Raw genomic sequence first — 20,521 nt, 5'->3', positions numbered from 1 at the left:
GAATAGGCTGAGAGCAACATTAGCGATTATGCCCTAAGGGGAGAGAAGGGCAAGATAGAAAATAGGCTGGGGGAAGAAAAAAGAGTAAGAATAATCTCTGGACACAGGGGGCTGACTGCACTATTTCCCCTCCTCAGGTTCCTGAAGAGGTTTCTCTGGAGCCTGTCTTTTGTTTTCATTTGCTGAAATGAGCATAAGAAAGCCATTCAGAGGGCTCCTTTTTCCATTCACAGGGACCTGTCCATTTCTCTGTGTTTCCAGCACAAAAGAATCCATTTCCATTCAGCCAGAGCAGCCCCTGGGGTTTTCATGAGGTCCAAGCCTCCTCTTTCCCATTTTCTTCCAGGCTCACTGTTGTAATTGGCTGCAAAAATCCTGACTGTGGCTGGGGTCCTCCAGGGTGGTGAGAGGAAGAAACACTAGTCCAGTTCCTGGTCCCTCATAGCTGAGGAAGAGCCATGCTTCAGTGCCTGCTCCAGCAAGTTGTGACTCTCATTTCTTAAAGAGGGACTTGCTTTTGGTTCCAGGTAACAGAAAATGCAGTCGACAGTGGCTGAAACCATGGCGTCTATTGTTAACTTAGTAAAAAGTTAAAAGGTTGGAGGTCTGTGGCTCAGGGGTATCCTCAAGAACCTAGGGTCTCTTATCTCCCCCGCCACACACACACCAATCGGCATGCTGATTTTCTTCCTCCATCTTGAATCTCGTGGAGGGAAAATGGCCACCACTTGTCCACAGGTGATGGCCTCACACGGTGTATTCCAAGGGAGGAAGTGAGGGAAGAGGGAAGATGGGCTCTCCTCAAGAGTCTTCTCTTATCAAGGAGGAAAATTATTCCCGGAAATCCCTCCAGTGGACTTCTCACATGTCACTGCCCAGAACTGGACCACATGGGCACCCTTAGCTCTAAGGGCTGGGAGAGCTGGTACCTGGCAATGCGGGACAGAGTTGCCATTTGGCTTGGCCCAGTGATGGTTTACACCGGGCTTGGGTTCATTGCTACCTGAACAAAATTAGGGTTCTTTTGACAAAGAAGATGGAAACAACTGCCATGGATGTGGCAGTACTGTTTGTGTTTTTAAATAAAGGAATGACAGCAAACATGGATTGTCTGTTACTTATTATGTGCCAGACAGTGTTCAAAGCTTTATTAAGGCTTCTGCACTATCTCATGCAGGCATCATAACAAGTCTGTGGCGTACATGCTATTGTCATCATTTCCATCATGTAGAGGAGGAAACTGAGTCACAGAGAGGTTAATGTGCACAACATTACTTAGCTAGAAAGTGATGGAGCCAAGAGTCAAACCTAGCCAACCTGGCTCACTATCCTATACTGCCTCTATTAGTTAAGATGATAAAATACTCCAGGTGGCATACAGTAAGTATTAATATATGTTAGCTGGTATTATATTATTATTATTAACATTACCATTATTATCTCTTCTTCATAACCACCCTGCCAATCAGGCACATCAGCATTATTAGACAGTTGAGAAAGACAACCCCCAATGGGGTTTAAATAAATTGCCCAGGTCACTCGGTGAGAACCAAGTTCAAATGCAAACTAGTAGTCCTAGGTGGTTTGCTCTATAGCATCAGCCTTTCAAGTTTGGCAACATTGATTTAATGGCTGCACTACTTACCTGTGCCATTGATCTAGCATTTAATTGGAAAAACTACAATTGTTGAAGAATAGTCAGAAGTCAGAGAAGGAAACTACAAAAGGTAAGACGGTAATTTGGAACCAATTTTCCCCTTCTTCCCTTTAAGCTTTTGAGCTGCCTGTTTTCTTTGGAGGTAGTCTTTCACAAACAAGATCTCTCATCCTCCCTCAGCAAAGGCTACCCATGATGTAATTGTTCTTAGAGGATTAGAATAGATGCAGTCATTAAGTCCCTATAGTATACCAGACCTGGAAGTACACTGTTCCATTTGGTCCTTGTGGATAATCTGCAATCCACAGCCATTATTTTTCTGTGTTGTGAGATGAAGGGGAATGGAGTTCTTCAGCCAAAGATACTGGTGTTAGAACATTCCAGATGCCCAGACAGAGATGATGCCTAGTTCTCTGAGTGAGCCTCTCAGCAGTGCTCAAATATTTAATAAAAGTAATAGGCATGGTCATCCGATCTTACGTTTGAACAATTCTGGTTTGATTTTTTTTTTTTTTTTTTTTTTTTGAGACAGAGTCTCGCTTTGTTGCCCAGGCTAGAGTGAGTGCCGTGGCGTCAGCCTAGCTCACAGCAACCTCAAACTCCTGGGCTCGAGTGATCCTTCTGCCTCAGCCTCCCGGGTAGCTGGGACTACAGGCATGCGCCACCATGCCCGGCTAATTTTTTTTTTATATATATATATCAGTTGGCCAATTAATTTCTTTCTATTTATAGTAGAGACGGGGTCTCGCTCTTGCTCAGGCTGGTTTTGAACTCCTGACCTTGAGCAATCCGCCCGCCTCGGCCTCCCAAGAGCTAGGATTACAGGCGTGAGCCACAGCGCCCGGCCTTCTGGTTTGATTTTAAAGCGAGATGTGCAGTGTGGCTTGTTTTTTTTTTAATCCTAAAGGTCATCCGATTTTTCTTTTTTCTGCTCATAGTCACGAGGCTTCCTTATCTAAACAGTGATCTATTGTTCCGATCCTTAGACCCACAGAGATTTTTTTTCTTAACTTCAATTTTAACAGGACAGCTCCTCATCTTCTCCGAATGCATGAAAAGTATCTTTTAACAAGAAAAAAAAAATTCTCTAATGAGCTTTCCAAAAATCTTCTTAAACCGAGTTCACTATAGAATATTTTATGGAAAAAAAAAGTCTCTCTTAGGTTGTGACATCTTTCCCTTGAAAAGTGATCAGGGCATTGGAGGAATCCTTGGTAGCTTATCTTTCCCTTGCAGCGCAACTTCAACAAAGAAATATAGACAGTCCTTTAAAGGCTTCAGAAATCAATTTAGCCCATGAATCCATTTAGTTAGATGTTAATGAAACTTGGTGGGTTTAAAAATAATGAATATTTAATAAGACATAAATTGAAAGACATAAACACTGTTGGCAATAATATAATGAAGTTAATAAGTCTTAGCCTCCCCTGCCTACCTCCTTCTCCTCCCCAAACAGAGTGATTTTAGGAGTTGCTGTTGCTCCCCGAAGTTTGCCAGCACTCCCATTGGCTACAGCTTCAATGCGCCTCTTAAAACCTTAGTATAGTTGGGAACTGAGCTCTGGCAGATAAAGTATGCTATCACACTGTGTTCAGTCGCTGCAGACGGCAACGGCCCTTTCTAGCTCCCTATCTTCCCGAGATTTGTGTAACAAACTCAGTTTCCTGTCGTTGAAGGCAGGAAGCAGCATGGAACACTTCATTCCTTTTACACAAAAAAAGAAAAAGACATTTTGGTCCACAGTCTCTTCTGCTCTGGGCTTGAAGAGGGGCTTTATTTAATGATCAGGAGCAAGCATGTGATTCTATGTGCCCCGAGCCTCAGACAATTTAAATGCCTTCGGGTTGGGATTTATGCTTTTTTGTTTTCTCTTTAAGAGTGTCAGCACCAGTGCCAGCCCTTCTACTTGGTTCCTCTTCAGCTCTGTGGCTGTGTCTTACCAAGCGTCCACGACTATATATCTTTGCCTTGAACCACCACCACACCACCCCTAATTCTGTTGCCCTGTCTTTGGGCTTCCCATGGTGCCCTTCTTGGAAATGCAGAATCCCTGCTGTCTGCCATCGCACCCATCAGGATTGCCCGTGGCACATCTTGGGGAATGTTTGTGTTTAACCTCACAGAAGCCAGCGCCTAGCCAAAATGAGTTGGCGGCAGGATCCTGAAAACAGCCAAGTATAAGTGCGTTTCCCTCCCAATTCAGCAGTGGGCTGTCTCTTGGCAATCAAGTGGAGCTCAGCTTCCTATATCAGCCGGGGGAGTGTTAAATGGGTGGCCCGCTCACTCCTGGCAACTAACACTTGTTAATACAGAGCAAACAGGGGCCAAACAAGGGTGATCCCTATGGGCAGGGCAAGCGGTGATTTATTTTGCAGATCAAGGTAATGAAAGGTTGCTCCTGGGGATCTTGCCTAAGGAAATGTATTTGGGGCCCAGAAGTGGGATTCCCTCCTAGGAGGGCCTGAGTGTCATTGTGTCAGTATCATGAGAAGTATCGCTGTTAAAAATGATCATTTTGTTTTTTGTGCGTTTGTGTGCATGTTCAGAAAGAAGGGGATCAACCTGAAAGAGTACAGCCCATCGCATCATCTACCCTGATCCATTCCGACCTGACATCGGTCTATGGCACTGTGGTCATGAACAGGACTGTTTTGTTCTTGGGGACCGGAGACGGCCAGTTGCTTAAGGTTGGTTTTCTGTGCCTTCTTCGCATGTCTACTTTCCTAGTGATCTGTTTTGTGCTTTTTGCGCTTTGCTTTTATTTATTTATTTTTAATGCTTCTGGGTTTATACACAAGACCATACCACTTGCTTTGTGAACTCCTCAGAGACCCCTAGAAATGGCCTGGAAGAAATTCCAGAAATCTGTACGTAGCAACGTACCCCCAGCCGTGTCACGAAGTCCCAGCTCCCTTGCTTCCTGGGAGTGTGCCAAGATATTTTCCCTTCCTTACTCATAAGTTGCCTGGGTGAGGTAAACGGGGGTCTGGCCCCTACCCCGTCCCTGACTCACCTTCCTGAGGCATGTGACCTTTTAGTTCTATCTCCTTTATAATGGAAATGTACAAAGCACCTGATTTCTCACAACTTCAAAGAGATGAGAGATTATAGGGCTTGAAAAGAAGAAAAAAACAGGTGTTCCTCCCCAGCCAGCCCACTTGCCTCCCACAGAGGGGGTTTGTTTTCTGCCCTTTGTACCCACATATGCGACAAAGAGGTTAGAGATCTAAAATCCTTTGAGACTCCTCCTGGCTTTTATCTGGGAGGACTATTTTTTCCCCCTGTATGGATGCACCCAAGTTGAGATTTTTATTCACTGATGGGAGGGGCGGTGGGGAGGAGGAGAAAATAAAATCAGAGATACCAATGACTTGTCTGAAATGACATAGTGGTCATCTTATCAATGTCATTGGTAAGCATTTATTGAACACCTCCTGTGGCCCCGAGCACATTAGTGGTTGGGAACTGATGTATTTCTGTCACCCAACACTGATCTTTCATGCCTCTCTGCAGCCAGCACATTTACTCTCAGGCTCAGATTCTTAATGAAATACTAACAGATCAGTTATCCCAACTGACCTCCCACGGATGACTAGCTGTGTGACTTTAGGTGAATTGATTAACCTCTCTGAGCCTCCATTTGCTCATCTGGAAAATGAGATTATACTAGACAACCTAGAAAACCCTTTTTTCTCTTCTGATGGTCTCTATCAGCTCAAACCCTGCCTCCTCTCTGATGATGCCTGAGCCTGGAGTGGTCTTGTTCTGCCCTCCTCTCCGGAAATACTCTCGATCTGTTTCATTCTTCTGATCACTACAGATGTCTTTCTCTGACACCTAACCTTTTCACCATGCTTGTCTTGCCTTCCCAACTTGATTTTAAGCTTCTTGAGAAAGGGGGCCAATGAATTTCCACAGCCTAATACAGTGCTGAGTGCCTGGTAGGCATTTGATGTAATCTGTTTTCTTTGGAGGAAACCCAGTAACATATGGGAGGGAGTTTGTTTGTATACACATTCTTTTAAAATATACATCGATCATCTTCCCTGTTGCGTCAGCTTTATTTCCTGGGGAAGGGTAAACACCCGTCAGTCATTCTGCACAGGTCTCCGGGTGACATCTGTAGCCACACCAACCTGGTCTGGCCGATTGGACCCATTAGCCTGGCAGAAGTTTCCATCAATCCTTCCTGGGCCTCCTCCCCAATTATCTCTTCAGATTTGGGATATTTTTGATGAATGTTTTGACAAGAACACTGTTTCCCCAAAGCTGAGCCAACCAAACTGTTACATGGGGAATTGGAGGTGAAGGAACACTTGGCTATAAATAGTTCCCCAGGGGACGGCCTGGTCTTGCCTGCCCTGTTCATTCACCCCAGCAGCTGGCCAGATTGTAGGGACGCTGTGGCACTGGAGGGACACTGGGCCCGAGCTGCGGCTTCACGCTGTCGAGGAGGCTGGTCTGTATGGGGTGCCCCTGTAGAAGCCATGTCTGCGGCATCGTTTCAGGGGTTCGAAGAACAGGGCAGGTTCACTTTTCATTTGTTTTGTGACTGCACATATTGATACGGTGCCTCCCAAATGCCATGTCACTCTGCATCTTCTAACTAATTCAGTCCTCTCCACAACTTGGTGAGGTGGGTCTGCTATTCCCACTTTACAGATGAGGAAGTTGAGGCCCAGAGAAATTGAATGATCTGCTCAGGGTCACACAGGGACAGAGCAGGGATGTGAACCTGGAGCGACTTCAGACACTGCACTGATATCCCCCATGCTGCACTGGCTTTGTAACCTCTGCCCCTGGCCTGGGCGACCACTTCAGGTCTGGGGGCAAGCAGGCAGCACGCTGACAGGGGTCCACGCCCCGGGGGACTGATGCTCTTTGGGCCTGTAGGAGAAGAAGGCAGACCATCTGACTGAGGGAGCACCTCACTGGCAGGATAACTGCTGGGGTGTTAACCCTCCCTCCCCCGCAAAAGAGAGAGCTTCCCTCACTCAGAAGGAGGCTGGGAGGGAGGAATTTCAGCTGACTTGGCGTCCAGGCACCCCAGGATAGCCCAGTAATTCCCAAGACTCCCTCCTGTACCCTGCGTGCAGATTCTTGGATCCAGCCCCTGAAATTACCCAGGATCCCAAATACCCAGGACTGTGCAGATGACTTGGAAGCCACCCATAATCCCCAAATCCCTTTATTCAAAAGCTTCGAGCTTCGCCCTTGCCAGGCTTGTCCCCAGAACTGTTAGAAAAGATGAACATTGATCGACACAAGCTTGGCTTCTTAAGCCACAGCGTGGAGGAACTAATGAGTGTCGAAAAACAAAACCCAGCCCTTCGCAGACAGTGGGAGGAGGAGAAGAAAGAGGGCTTGGATCACCCGCAGCCTGAATCATCACTTTCCAAGTGATCAAGAGTTGACAGCATTTTGACATTCGCCAGGCGCCGCCGTCTATGGCTGGCTGGATGAGAGGCAGGAAACTGCATTTGGGGGCCAACTGCTGTTTTTTGTCACCACCAGTAAAGACCTGACCTCTTAAATCTCTGCAGACCTTATGCAGTTTTAATTTGGTGCCACTTTAAACGGCATGTTACTTAAATAACTTTTCCTTATTATGAAAGTAATATATGCCTATACAGAAAGTTGCAGAGTAATGGGGGATGAAGGAAGGCGAAGAAAAAGATTACCCCTAATTGTGTCATATAGAGGCAGCTGCTGTCAGCATTTAGGATTCTTCTTTTACATAGTTGAGGTCGCGCTCTATCCAATTTTGCAACCCTCTTTTCTTCAGTTAATTAGAGAAAATGCTTATATTATGATGTTATTACAGACCCTTTGTAAACAGTATTTTTAAGTAGCTGTATTATATTTTATTATTTGGGAACATTGTTTTGCACTCAAGCTGAGATATTGGGTTGTCCCGGCCCGCGGGACCTTCTGTTACTCGCGGGGGTCAAGGGGGACCTTGCCTGAAAGAGATGGGCGAGAGAAAGGAACGAGACCAAGCAAAGGGTTGTAAAGGTCTACTTTACTTGGATTTTTTGTAGGTTTTATATACAGAAACAAGGAAGTAGAAACAGAAAAATAGAGTGGGGGGGATGATGAGGCTTGGGTGTGGGCCAATCAGCCCCAATCAGCGTCTTATTGGCATCGGCAGCTGTTTGTGATTGATCACTCAACCTCAACCTGGCAGGGGGTCGGGAACAATTGCAGGTAGCATGCCCTGGAGCAAGCACGTCATGGAATGCATTCTTCTCAGAACTATAGCTGGAGGGCTGGGTGCTATTTTCGTCTTAGGCTATTTTCCAGGGGGAGGCCCATGCGGAGGACAAGTCGTTGGGATGTGGAGGGTCTTAGTCTCCAACATCTCCCCCTATCTTTATTAATATGAGGGAGATTTATACAGGTTGGTGGAGAGCCTGTCTTAGGCTACGCGATGGGCTTCCACGACCAGCACCCCAAATATAAGATCGGGCGATCGAAATGATGGTGAGGCCTCTGTCGTAGGCTATGTAGGTGGCATCCAGCTCCGGCACTTCTGATTATGAAGTGTGCCCCCGGGAGTTTATTCCCGTCATGGAGTTACCTCACAGCTGGCGGGGTGTGCACCTGGTACGCGGCATCGCGATAATCCCGTCATGGGCGTCTCCACAGCCTTTGGAACCAACTGCGTTCCATGTCTGAGGCAAGGTTAGAAAAATTTAGACCCTCTGTGGCTGAATGGGGAGACTCTGTATGGAGGTCTTCTCTGGAGCCTCTTTGTTCTAGCCGTTGGTAAAACACAGAGACCGATTTTTGTGTGGCTGCGTCTACCTGCGACTTGACAAAGTTGGTTAGTTTTTTGAATGCCCAAGGCCCAAAAGTGAGAAGCAACAAAAAACCTACAAACGGCCCTAAGACACTGAGAAGCAATGTGGATAGCCAGGGGGATGTGGAAAACCAATTTTGATACCATGCCTCACTTTGTTCTCTCCGTTTTTTTCTATCTTCTAGGCTCTAACTCTCTCAATGCTATCTTTTACCAGACCTGTTTTGTCTGTGTAAAAGCAACATTCTTCTTTGAGTGTTGTGCACAAGCCTCCCTCTTGGAGGAACACTAAGTCTAGGCCTCTTCTATTTTGCAACACTATCTCAGAAAGCGAAGCGAGGGATTCTTTGAGATATTTTAGGCCCTGCTGTAGCTCTCGGAGATTATTATCGATGGCAGCAGAGAGCTGCAGGTACTGCTGGTTGGAGGTGACTAGAGAGGCTATGCCTGTTCCAGCCCCTGTGGCACCAAGGCCTAGAACAACTGCGAGTGTTATGGCCGTGATGGGCTCTCTCTTTTCTCGGGGCATTGTGGTGGCACGCTCCCAAAATTTAAGCAATTCATCAGCAGGATGTACAGTGAGTCTGGGGAAAAGCATGACTAACACACAATATTTTCTATGCTCAAGAAACGTTGCAGTGACTACATACGGGGTAAGGCCGGAAGAACAAGCAAAATAAGAGGTGTTAGATGCCTGAATATACTGAAAAGTGGAGTTGACAGTAATTGACTGATTACATATTTTCTCTAAGGGTGCAGGAGGGAGCATTCTTGGGCCAAGAAGGCAAAGGCCTAGGCCTGTGACCTGGCTGAGTGTCAGGCCACCATGGGTCTCAAGACCCCATCTGAGTCTGCTGGTGTAATTAGTAAATAATGGCTCACCAAATGTAGCGACGCCTTCATAAAAGGGAGGCCGGGGGGAGTAGCATACCCAACACTCCTGATATTCTGAATTATTGGCCTCTCGGATGGTCCTGACAGAGGCGACGTTGACTAAGGTGAGAATTAGTTCTGCAGAGGAGGGGGACAGACCTGAATTTTTTCAGGGGACAAGCGGAGGCCTCGAGCCAGTAAGGCCGAGACAACCTGCATGGTAACTTGAAGCAAAGCTGCCTCGTCTCGGCTCCGGCAAAAAGAATGTCATCCATATAATGAATTATATATAGCTGAGGATGTTGAATTCTAAAAGAATCAATTGTCTGAGCCACATATTTTTGGCAAAGGGTAGGGCTGTTGGCCATGCCTTGAGGCAATACTCGCCACTGGAAACGCGGGGAGGGTCCTATACAATTTACTACCGGAAGACTGAAGGCGAAGCGCTTACAGTCATGTGGGTGCAACGGTATGGAGAAAAAGCAGTCTTTCAGGTCAATGACTATCTTATAGTAGCCTTTGGGGATGGCTACGGGCGAAGGCAAACCAGGCTGGAGTGCCCCCATGGGAACCATTGTTTGATTAACAGCCGCCATTTGCCAGTGCTTTTTGAATGACAAAAATGGGGGTGTTCTATGGCGAAGTAGAGGGCTCTATTTGTCCGGCAGCTAATTGTTCCTGCACTAACGCTGTAGCTGGGCTAGCTTGTTAGATGGGAGGGGCCACTGATTGATTCAGACAGGTGAGTCACTTTTCCAGGTGATTTTATCTGCCTGGAGTGCAGGGGGATCAATGGCCCTTATAAAAAATGTTCTTTGAACCCCAGTCCTGATCTGTCTGACTTAGGGAGGGTGGTTAAGGGTGCTCTTAGTCCCTGACCCTCTTTGCCTAAACCCTGTCCTGGGAGGAATCCCTGTTTAAGCATTTGGCTGGCTATAACTTCATTGGGGCTGCACATAATGACATTCATTTGTGCAAGGATATCACGCCCCCATAAGTTAACAGGTAGGCTCGGGACTACGAAGGGTTGAGTGGTACCTCTGTTTCCCTCAGGGTCTTCCCATGTTAAAATTTTTGAGCTCTGGAGAGTATTTTTAGACTGTCCTATACCTTGCAAGTGCGTAAGGGAAGGCTGCAGTGGCCATGAATTGGGCCAGGCGTCCTGGGTAATAACCGTGGAATCGGCGCCAGAATCAAGAAGGCCCTCAAAAAGTTTACCATCTAATTTTAGTCGCAGGGTGGGCTGTTCTTTGGTGATAGCTTGGACCCAATAAAGATCAGAAGAGCCAGGGCAGGAAGCACCTCGGTTAGGGGCGATGGCTGGGAAGGATGTATTAAGGGGCAAGGGCAACACCTGAGCTAAGCGCTGTCCCTTAGAGACACACACAGGGCCGGTAAGCGCGCTGGCTAAGATGTTAATCTCCCCGGTAAAGTCACTATCTACTATGGAGGGGTGGACTATGAGCCCCTCAAGAGTAGAGGAGGCTCGGCCCAAAATAAAAAAGAACATATTAGCGGGGGGGGGGGGGGTCCAAAGGAGCCAGTAGGCAAAATTTGAACACCATCCTCAGGTCTTAATATTGTGTCGGAGGAGGCACACAAGTCCACTCCTGCGCTCCCTGTGGTTGCTCGGAGGAGTCTAGGGGCTGGGGATCCTCTTGTCGGCTGTTCCCCGAGGCCGACTGAAATTGAATAGGACGAGGGGCCCGGGGCTGGCCCCTCAGGCTGTTTCCCAAAAGGGGGGGCAAGGGATTTCCAAGGGCATCGGTCTTAGAACGGCATTCATTAGCCCAATGGTATCCCCTCTTGCAGCGAGGACAGAGGGAGGGGGGCCGAGTTGGCCTGCCTGGTGGTCCACTAAGGTTAGGGGCAGCAGAGGAGGTGGCTAAGGGACACTGTCTCACAAAGTGCCCTGGCTGACCGCACTTAAAACAGCCTCTCTGTGCCGCAGTGCCTTGGATGGCGGCCCCAACCGCAAGCTGCACGGCCTGCGACACCGTATGGGCGAAGGGGTCAGCATCATTACACATTCTAATCATGTCATTAAGGTCTTTATTTTTAAGTTTGCCCCTGAGGATGGCCCTGCAAGCGCTGTTGGCATTTTCATAGGCCAATTGTTTAATGAGTTTATTATCACCATCCTCCTGTCTGAGGGTCCTCTCAGCAGATTCTAAAAGCCTACCTACAAATTCACTAAAGCCCTCTTGAGCTCCCTGGGTGATTTTTGTCAGGGGAGTGAGAACAGATCCCGTAGAGGGAAGTGCTCGCCAGGCACCGAAAGCGGCTGCGGCGGTCTGAGACAAAAGCCCAATCGGGAGTCTCCTTTGGCGCTGTTCAGTGGCAAATCTCCCCTGTCCGCTAAGTTTTTCAAGGGTCCAAGATGCAGAATTGGGGTTTTTTAAATTATTAGCAGCCGTAGTCTGACAGCGGTCGAGAAAGTCGGCCTTCCAAGAGAGGAACTGTCCGCGAGAAAGGACCGCCTGTACTAGCTTGATCCATTCTCCGGGGAGCAGGTAGCCGCCCCCTGAGGCTGCCTCTAGGAGGGAGTAGGTAAAGGGTGCATTGGGCCCATACGTCCTAACAGCAGAATTTAATTCTTTTAAAGTCTTAAGTTTTAGTCTGCGGAACTCAGTGGGCTCTGCAGTGGGCCCCGGGACTGCCTCCTCCGGGGGGTCATCACCTTCACTTTCCCTTTCTCTCTCTTCTGCATCCTCATTATCTGAATCTTGGGGCGGGGATTGGCTAGAAGAAGGGGCGGTAAGGTCTCTTCACCTATTAGACCTGGTAACTACCGGGAATGCTAGGGCTTCATGGGAGGACTTTAAGGATTTTTTATTTAAGGCGGCGTGTGACTGGGCGGTCTCATGATGTGGGTGGCTAATGAAGACCGAATCTTTAAGTGTATCTTGGAGGGAGGACAAGTCTTTGGAAAGCTGGGCAAACTCTTTTTGAAGTTGTAAGACATCCTTTAATTGCGTAACCCTTTGGCTTAAGTCTTCTTTGGCGCGCAAAGGTAAGGGCATTGTAAGGGGAGGCATTAACGAAGGCGCGCAAAGCTGAGGCGCGTAGGGAGGAGGTCTGTGGGGGCCGCGGCAAGAGGCGGCCATTCGGGATTGTGATATCGGGCTGCTTCCTCCTCGAGGGTTGCTTTCTCTGCGGGGTCGAGGGACTCTCAGAGGGGTTGTTTTTTTTTTGTTTTTTTTTTTTTTTTTTTTTTGAGACAGAGTCTCGCTTTGTTGCCTAGGCTAGAGTGAGTGCCCTGGCGTCAGCCTAGCTCACAGCAACCTCAAACTCCTGGGCTCAAGCAATCCTCCTGCCTCAGCCTCCCGAGTAGCTGGGACTACAGGCATGCGCCACCATGCCCGGCTAATTTTATATATATATATTAGTTGGCCAATTAATTTCTTTCTATTTATAGTAGAGACGGGGTCTTGCTCTTGCTCAGGCTGGTTTCGAACTCCTGACCTCAAGCAATCCGCCCGCCTTGGCCTCCCAGAGTGCTAGGATTACAGGCTTGAGCCACCGCGCCCGGCCTAGGGGTTGTTTTTTGAATACCGGGTAATTGAATGCATGAGGGGCTGTACCCTCGGGCAAGGGAGGATAGAGGGTCTTGGTGTCTGGCCTACTAATGGGGGCTCGTCTCTAGATGTCTGGAGCTCAGCTGAGGGGTCCTGAGGGGGCATATTAATACAAACCGAGGGGCAAGGGGAAGGACATGTTGGTCTCTTGAAATTATTAGGAGAAGCTGGCCCTTCGGCCGTCATTAAAGACGTTTTCGAAGTGGACCGCGACACGGGTCGGAGGCAGAATTCTGCTACTGAGAGCAGCTGCTTTTTATTGGGGTCTGAATCTGCCCCTTCAACAATATCTCTGATTAGTCCCCAGTACGAAAAAACAGATACAGGGACGGCATCTGGGCCCTGATTTAGAAGTAAATCGTTTAAATCTCTACCTACTTTTTGCCATTTGTGTGGATGAATCTCAGGTCCACCAATAATAAACCAAGGACAAGCACGATCAAGGAACACAAAAAACTTTACTAAGTCTTTTTTCTTAACTCTAATTCCTCTCTCTCTGAGTGAGGCCTTAAGATCCTTGATAAAAACGGCCTCTTTAGACAATGAATGGCCCATCTCGATGGGGTGACAATGTAAAAATTTACTCACCAGACCGTCGACTCTGTGAGTGGCAGAACGAGGGTCTCTGTAGGGTTTCCTTCGGCCGAAGAGCACTCCGCGGCGTCACCCGACAAAGGTCCGTACCTCGAGCCCCACGTTGGGCGCCACTTGTCCCGACCCGAGGGACCTTCTGTTACTCGCGGGGGCGAGGGGGACTGTGCCTGAAAGAGATGGGCGAGAGAAAGGAATGAGACCAAGCAAAGGGTTGTCAAGGTCTACTTTACTTGGATTTTTTGTAGGTTTTATATACAGAAACAAGGAAGTAGAAACAGAAAAATAGAGTGGGGGGATGACGAGGCTTGGGTGTGGGCCAGTCAGCCCCAATCAGCGTCTTATTGGCATCGGAAGCTGTTTGTGATGGATCACTCAACCTCAACCTGGCAGGGGGTCGGGAACAATTGCAGGTAGCATGCCCTGGAGCAAGCACGTCATGGAATGCATTCTTCTCAGAACTATAGCTGGAGGGCTGGGTGCTATTTTCGTCTTAGGCTATTTTCCGGGGGGGAGGCCCATGCGGAGGACAAGTCGTTGGGATGTGGAGGGTCTTAGTCTCCAACATTGGGTCACTTTTAAAGTGTCTTTAAAAGTATGTGCATTTTTCCCAAGGAAGACGGCACTGTGTCCAAAGGTAAGATTTCACTGGTGATCAGTAGAAAAACTAAAGACTTTAAATGTGCTAATACCTTTCCTGTTAAGTTTTCCTTCTCCTGTCTTTAGTCCTAAGATTTTGGAAACATTGAATGAATTTAGAGCTCAGAGTCCTTTGAGAATGTCTAATCTGCTTTTTTATCAGTGGTCATGGGATCGTGGTCGTGAGGCGGGTTATGTCTAGCCAGCCCCCCACCCCGGTTATTTCCACATTCTACTTCCTTTCTGAATATGAGTGCATGCCATAATTTTTTCGGTTGTCAGCATCTCCACTGAGATCAGCTGAAAAGCATGGCCACACTGAACTCAGCTTTGGGGAATTCACATTGCACGTGTTGCGCAGGCTGCACACACACGCCGTCTCTCTCTCCAGATTGTGGTCCAACCTATTGTGTGCTTTGGATTCCTTCAAGCTGCCTCTGTTGCACATGGAAAATTGCCCTTATTTCAGGGGCAGAATTGAACATTTTGAGCTTTTCCAGGTGGTAAAATAAGTAATAACGAAATATGCATGAAATTTGAAATGAGTAACTTTATGCATGCCCATTAACCTTTCTTGTAAAGCATAAAAGATAAGGCAGCGGGCAAGGAATAAAAATCGCTAACATTTCTGTGCTCTTGGCATGTTCCAGGCATTAGAACCAGCATCTGCACGGGTTAACTGGCTTAATCCTTACGAGTCAATACTATCACCGTCCCCACTTTATAAATGAGAAAACCCGAGGCTTAGTGAGGTTAGGTAGGTTGCTTAAGGTGATTTGAACTGCAGCAATCCGTCCCCAGAGCCCAGGCTTCTACCCCCAACTAAACTGCGTTAACAGTTGAAATATAGTCTGTGGGGCTTGGGTAGAGTTTGTGGAACTGGTTTTTATTTTCTTTCTAATGTTAGGGTATCTGGGTTGATACCAGGATGCAGGTGTGTGAGGGTTCATGAGAAGGGCCGTGGCTTCTGTGGTTTGCTTTGTGTCTGTGTGGGGGCAGCCTCCTGGCAGCCCCGCTCAGTGTAGCGCTCTCTCCTCTTGGGGCTGCATGTGGGGGACTTTGAACCCCCTGGAGGCCCCAGCTTTACCCCAGCAGGCTCCTTCAAAGGAAAGGTAGGAATTCTGGGTCCCGGTTGATGTTTCCAATGGCCCCAGCAGCAGGAGGCCAGTGTTTCCCCCACGCCCCGGGACTGAGGCTGGGTCAGGACGCAGGAAGCTCTGTCATGCTGTCCCCACAGCCAGCCTTGAAGTACTTCTCATGCGCTCAGAGTCAGGGCTGGCCCCCGGTGTGGCCCCTGGAACTGTAACCCCACTAATGGAGCTCATTATCCAAACCATGAAGCAAAATTACACCATTTCCAGAAAGTTCTTTCTGAATTCAAACTGTGTACTATCTGAAGAGCCTGCCTTGACTCTGGTGATTAAAGTTTTCGAGTGAACATAAGAGGAAACAAACAAACAAACAAATACTATATGAAGACAAACTCTACTCATATTTCCACAGAAAGTTCCAATAAGAAAAAGGGGGCCTTGGGGAGCCAGGACAGGAGCTGGGGCCAGAAGTGGCTGGTGGGGACAAGCTGAACTGAGGGGTTGGACCAGACAGTAAAAGCAGCAGGAAGTGTCAAAACTTGGAAGTGGGTTTCAGGATTGGCCGTTTAGAATGTCACATGAAGCCTATCTCAAGTTCTCCCTCACCTCATTCATTCCAATCCGTGAGTCTGCCAGGACTCTGCAAGTTGGAAATTTTGCTCCCATAGAATCCACAAATCTAGAACTTGTGGCTGAGGCTGAATGCTTTTCTCACTACTTACACTGAAATAAGCAGATTGGAAACAAAAGAGAAATTTGCCTTCCTATTTGTATTTCATCTTTATTACTCCTAACTATGGAGGCACATTACACCATTAGATAGTTAGCTTGCTTTCTCCTATGTGTGTGTGCGTGTGTGTACACACATGTGTGTGCATGCGTGTGCGTGTGTATAGGTGTGTGCATGTGTGTGGGTATGTGTGTGCATGTGTATGTGTGCGTGTGTATGTGTGCGTATATGTGACGTCTGTGTATATGTGATGTCTGTAGGTGTGTGTGCACGTGTGCATGTATGCATGCGTGTGTGCGTGTGTGTGTGTGTGTGTGTGTGTGTGTGTTAAGTCTCCTGCCCAGCATTTCTCAGCAACTGTTTATGGAAAATAAATAAATAAATGAGAGGATTGACTTGTTTGCCCTCCAACAGGTTAGCCCCACAGAGTGAAGCATTGAAAAACAAAAAGAAATTTGGCATAAAATATTTTAGCTTTTTGAACACCTGTGGCTTTTTCCATTCCATGGTAATCATCAGGAAAAAAAGAAATAGTCTTTTGTTTAATTTTTCTCCCCTGTCATTTTCCTCACCATGGTATCCTTTCCGTGGGTGGTATTGAACCTGTCCTGCAATTGTGCGGTGTGGAAGCCTCCACGCGGTTCATTTCAGCAGCATGGTTGGGAGTTTTTGTATGCAACAGAAATCCCAAGGCTAGTTAATAGTCTACCATGAGGCTTCAGGAAGATGTCAACAGAAACAATATGTTGACACAAACTGAAATTCTCCATCAGGGAAAATTTGTTTTCTACACAGGCTTCAGCTGGAAAAAGCTGAAGAGCCCTATAAAATCTTGAATGCTAATGGAGTCGTTTTTCATTTAATAAATATTTATTGGGCACCTTTTATGTGCCGAGCACTGCTCTGGGTGCTGAATATACAAAGGTGAACAAAACAGACAGTGCCCCTGCTCTCCTGGTGGGAAGAAAAAGACAGAAAACAAGCAAATGGATTAATCAGTGATAAAGACACTTCCGATAGTGAAAAGTGCCATGATGAAAACAGAGTGATGGGCAGGGAGTGACGGGGGGGGGGGGGGGGGGCGCGGGGAGGGGGGCAGTGTACAGTAGAGAGGCAATCAGGGAGAGCTTCTCAGAGGAGGTGATGTTTGAGACTCAAAGGATGAAGGAGTATATAAGAATATGCATGGAAGAGGGGCAGATTGACTTCAGATTAGATCTATATTAAGGTCGTATCCTGGAAGCAATAGATAAAAATCCACGTCGTGCCGAAGGAGTGTGTGTGAATTGGATGAGATTTCTCTTATGCAAAATTCAACCCATTTTGGGTTCCTGTGACTCACTGCTACTTCCTGCATCGCTTCACTGATCATGTTCTTTTTCCGAGGCTGCCCACCTAAACTGAGCTGAGGAAGGAATGTTTCCCTTGCTCCAGTGTTGTTGGCTTTCTTCTCTGTGTTGATGTTCTCACGGATTTTGCAATTAGAAAGTCGACGTGTTCCCCTGGTGCCTGTGGGCCAGGCTGGGCTGGGGCTGTGTGGGGTGGGAGATGATATTATTAAAAACCTGGCTTGTAGTCATCTGAGAGAGGTGAGACTCCGGGGACCACAGAAGCAGAGATCCCCAACCCCTCTGTGTGGCATATGTTGGGACCCATATGATGAAAATTAAAACTTCTCTTGTCTTATCAGGGTTATGGAGATCACTCTTTGTAAATCTAGCAAAAAAAAAAAAAAAAACCCAACCAGTTTGACCCACTCACCCTTAGACATTTTTAAATTTAATTTGTATGTGTTCATTTATTAATGTGACACGTTGACATTGTTCAAAAGTCAAAAGAACCAAGAAAGTATATGGTGAAAGTCACCTGTTCTTGACTTATAGGGCAACCAATGACAGCAGTTTCACCTTTGTAGAGCATCTTTCCAGAAATACGTTATACCTGTCTACAAGCAAAAGGAGAAAAATATTCTTTCCCCCCTTTTATTAAACATATATATGTTATATATGTATGTATACTTATATATGTGTATATAAATCTGTACTTACAAATATATATGTGCATATTTAACATAACCTATTAAACACAACATATAATACATAAACAGCTTTCTAAATATTTTTATGGCTTAATAATATTTCATTTTTTATACTATAGTTTACCATGTCCTTATTGCCGGACATTTAGGTTGTTTCAATCTTTTGTTTGTAACACAATGCTGCAATGAATATATGTCATTTCACATATACATGAGGGGCTGCAGGGTCCAAGGGTATGTGCTTTATAATTTTGATAGATAATGCCAATGGCCTTCTAAAGAGATCCCACTGTAACCATCGACGAAACATCCCAACTTAAACTCAGCACCTATAGTTATCAAGACAAGACAATAACTGAATATAGTTATTTAGTACAGGCCATGCTAAGTAGCTTGCTCAGGAAACTGATTGGTAAACCCAGGCCCATAGGATACTTTGGTAATTTAAACAAAATAAAAAATAAAAGAAAGATTTCTTTGCCATCATTCAGAGTTCTGGAGAAAATACTGGTGTTTTGTCTCTAAGATATTACATAAATAAACCAATGTTGCACCAAACTAGATCTTTCTAGGCTCTGCCTATCTCCAGTAATGCTCCAAGAGTAAATAAAATAAGCCCTCCCAAAAAACTGCAGTGCCCCTTCTAATTCCCCTAAAATGGATGAGTGGTGGTATTTAATAAATTATGCTTTTATTTATTTTCTTATTTGAAAGCAAATCCCAGACACTATAGCATGTCTCCTCAACATATTTCATTATGCATCCCTAAAAAACTGCAGTCATTTTCTTAAATAATTATAACCATAATGCCATTATCGAAAGTAAAAAAAATTATCAGCAATTCCTTAGAATTATCTACCACCCCAGTCTGTATAACTGAAGTTTCCAACTGACTAAAAAATGTGTTTAAAATTATTTTGTGCTATCCTTGGGGTTATGGAGATCACTCTTTGCATAATCTAACAAAAAGAAAAACACCACCCACCACCCTCAAACATTTTTAAATTTTAATCTGTATGTGTTCATTTCTTAAGGTAATACATTGACATTGTTCAAAACTCAAAAGAACCAAGAAAGTTGTATTTCAAATGGTTCCACACGTTGGCCAGTGCTTACCCTATTCACCCCTTGGCTTTGTCCACTGACAGTTTCCTGTAGGACAGTGTTGTCCAGTAGAACTTTCTGCGATGACAGGAATGTGCCACATCTGCTCTCTCCACTATGGTAGCCTGTGGCACGATGGGTAGTGAGCACTCGAGATGTGGCTATCGTGGCCAAGGAACTGACTTTAAGTTTAAATAGCCTTATGTGCCTACTGGCTACCATGTGGGGTGGGACAGCTATAGAGTCGTTTTGCAGTGACTTGAGGCAAAGACCTTTCCTACTTCCCTTGGGGCCTAACTGCTTCTGTTTGAAGAAGAGCTTTTTAAAAGTCATATTTGATATATTTGGTTAGTGAGATTGACTTTTACAAAGCTGCTGCTGAGTTTGGTGAACAGTCTAGGGGCTCTGAGTGAGTCACTGTTTGCACCAGACCCACCTGGGAGTTGACCCAAGCAGGTGGTGGAAGAAAGTCATTGATCGTAGGGAAAAAGCCAGAAAAGGGGGTGAATGCAGGGAGATGCTCTGTGTGCCCCACTGACAAGGAGCCTTTGGCTAAATGGCACCTACCTAACTGCCACCAGGATGTGTGGGTACAGTAGATGCATGAAAGTAGACTTAGTCTGAAAAGGATCTCAGGTGCCATTTTTTTCTTTCCAAACCATGTGCCCAATGTCACTGAATATAGATGCTATGTCTAGATGGGTTCAAATTGACAAAATGTTGATCACCTTCACTTTTCAAGGTATTGTATTGGGTGAGGGGACAGGTATAAAGATGATTAAGATATGGTCCCTAACCAAAAGGAGCTTGCATTCTAGTGATAGATTATTATCTGTTGAGTATTGATTATGTGCTGAGCATCTTTCATAATTCTTACTTGATTTTTACAAAACCTGTGTATAAGGAAGGCATTATTAACCCCATGTTAGAGATAAGGAAATTAAGTTACTAGTTCAAAGTAGCACAACTTCTTAAAGAGTACAGCCAGCATGAAAACCCAAGCCACCATTATATTAATGTTTCTCTGAGATTATGGTAATCATCTCCCACTGGGTCTTCATAGCCACACTTCAAGCCCTGCCCCCACCCCACACCCCCGTGTCCCGTCACTCCTTGGCTCAAAGCCCTGCAATGGCTTCCTCTCTCTCCTCTAGAGTAAAAGGCAAGATCTTTACACAGGCCTGCGAGACCCGCTATTGTCTGCCCCCCGTTACTTCCCCACCCCACTGCTCTCTACCTGACTCTACTCAAGCCACAGTGATCACCACCCCTTTAGGGTCTTTGCACTGGGGGAGCCTCTTCTAAGAACCTGCTTCATCCAGGTATCTAAATGACTCACTCCCTCACCTCCTGCAAGTCTAAGTAAATGTCACCTTTTCAGTGAGGCTCACCCTGAGCATACAGTCTCCATCCCCTTA

At 46.3% G+C, this 20,521-nt stretch overlaps 1 protein-coding gene across 1 annotated transcript in view; it reads left to right on the top strand.

Annotated features, from left to right (window-relative positions):
• PLXNC1 (plexin C1) overlaps window positions 1–20,521 on the top strand; it is a 144,453-nt gene that overhangs the window by 16,042 nt on the left and 107,890 nt on the right. The window contains exon 2 of the mRNA XM_012775273.3: window positions 4,204–4,344. Within this exon, the coding sequence (XP_012630727.2) occupies window positions 4,204–4,344 (141 nt within the window). The remainder of the gene's footprint in view (window positions 1–4,203; window positions 4,345–20,521) is intronic.

This window comes from Microcebus murinus, chromosome 10, assembly GCF_040939455.1.
Source record: "Microcebus murinus isolate Inina chromosome 10, M.murinus_Inina_mat1.0, whole genome shotgun sequence".
NCBI lineage: Eukaryota > Metazoa > Chordata > Mammalia > Primates > Cheirogaleidae > Microcebus > Microcebus murinus.
This window is presented reverse-complemented; position numbering and strand designations above follow the sequence as displayed.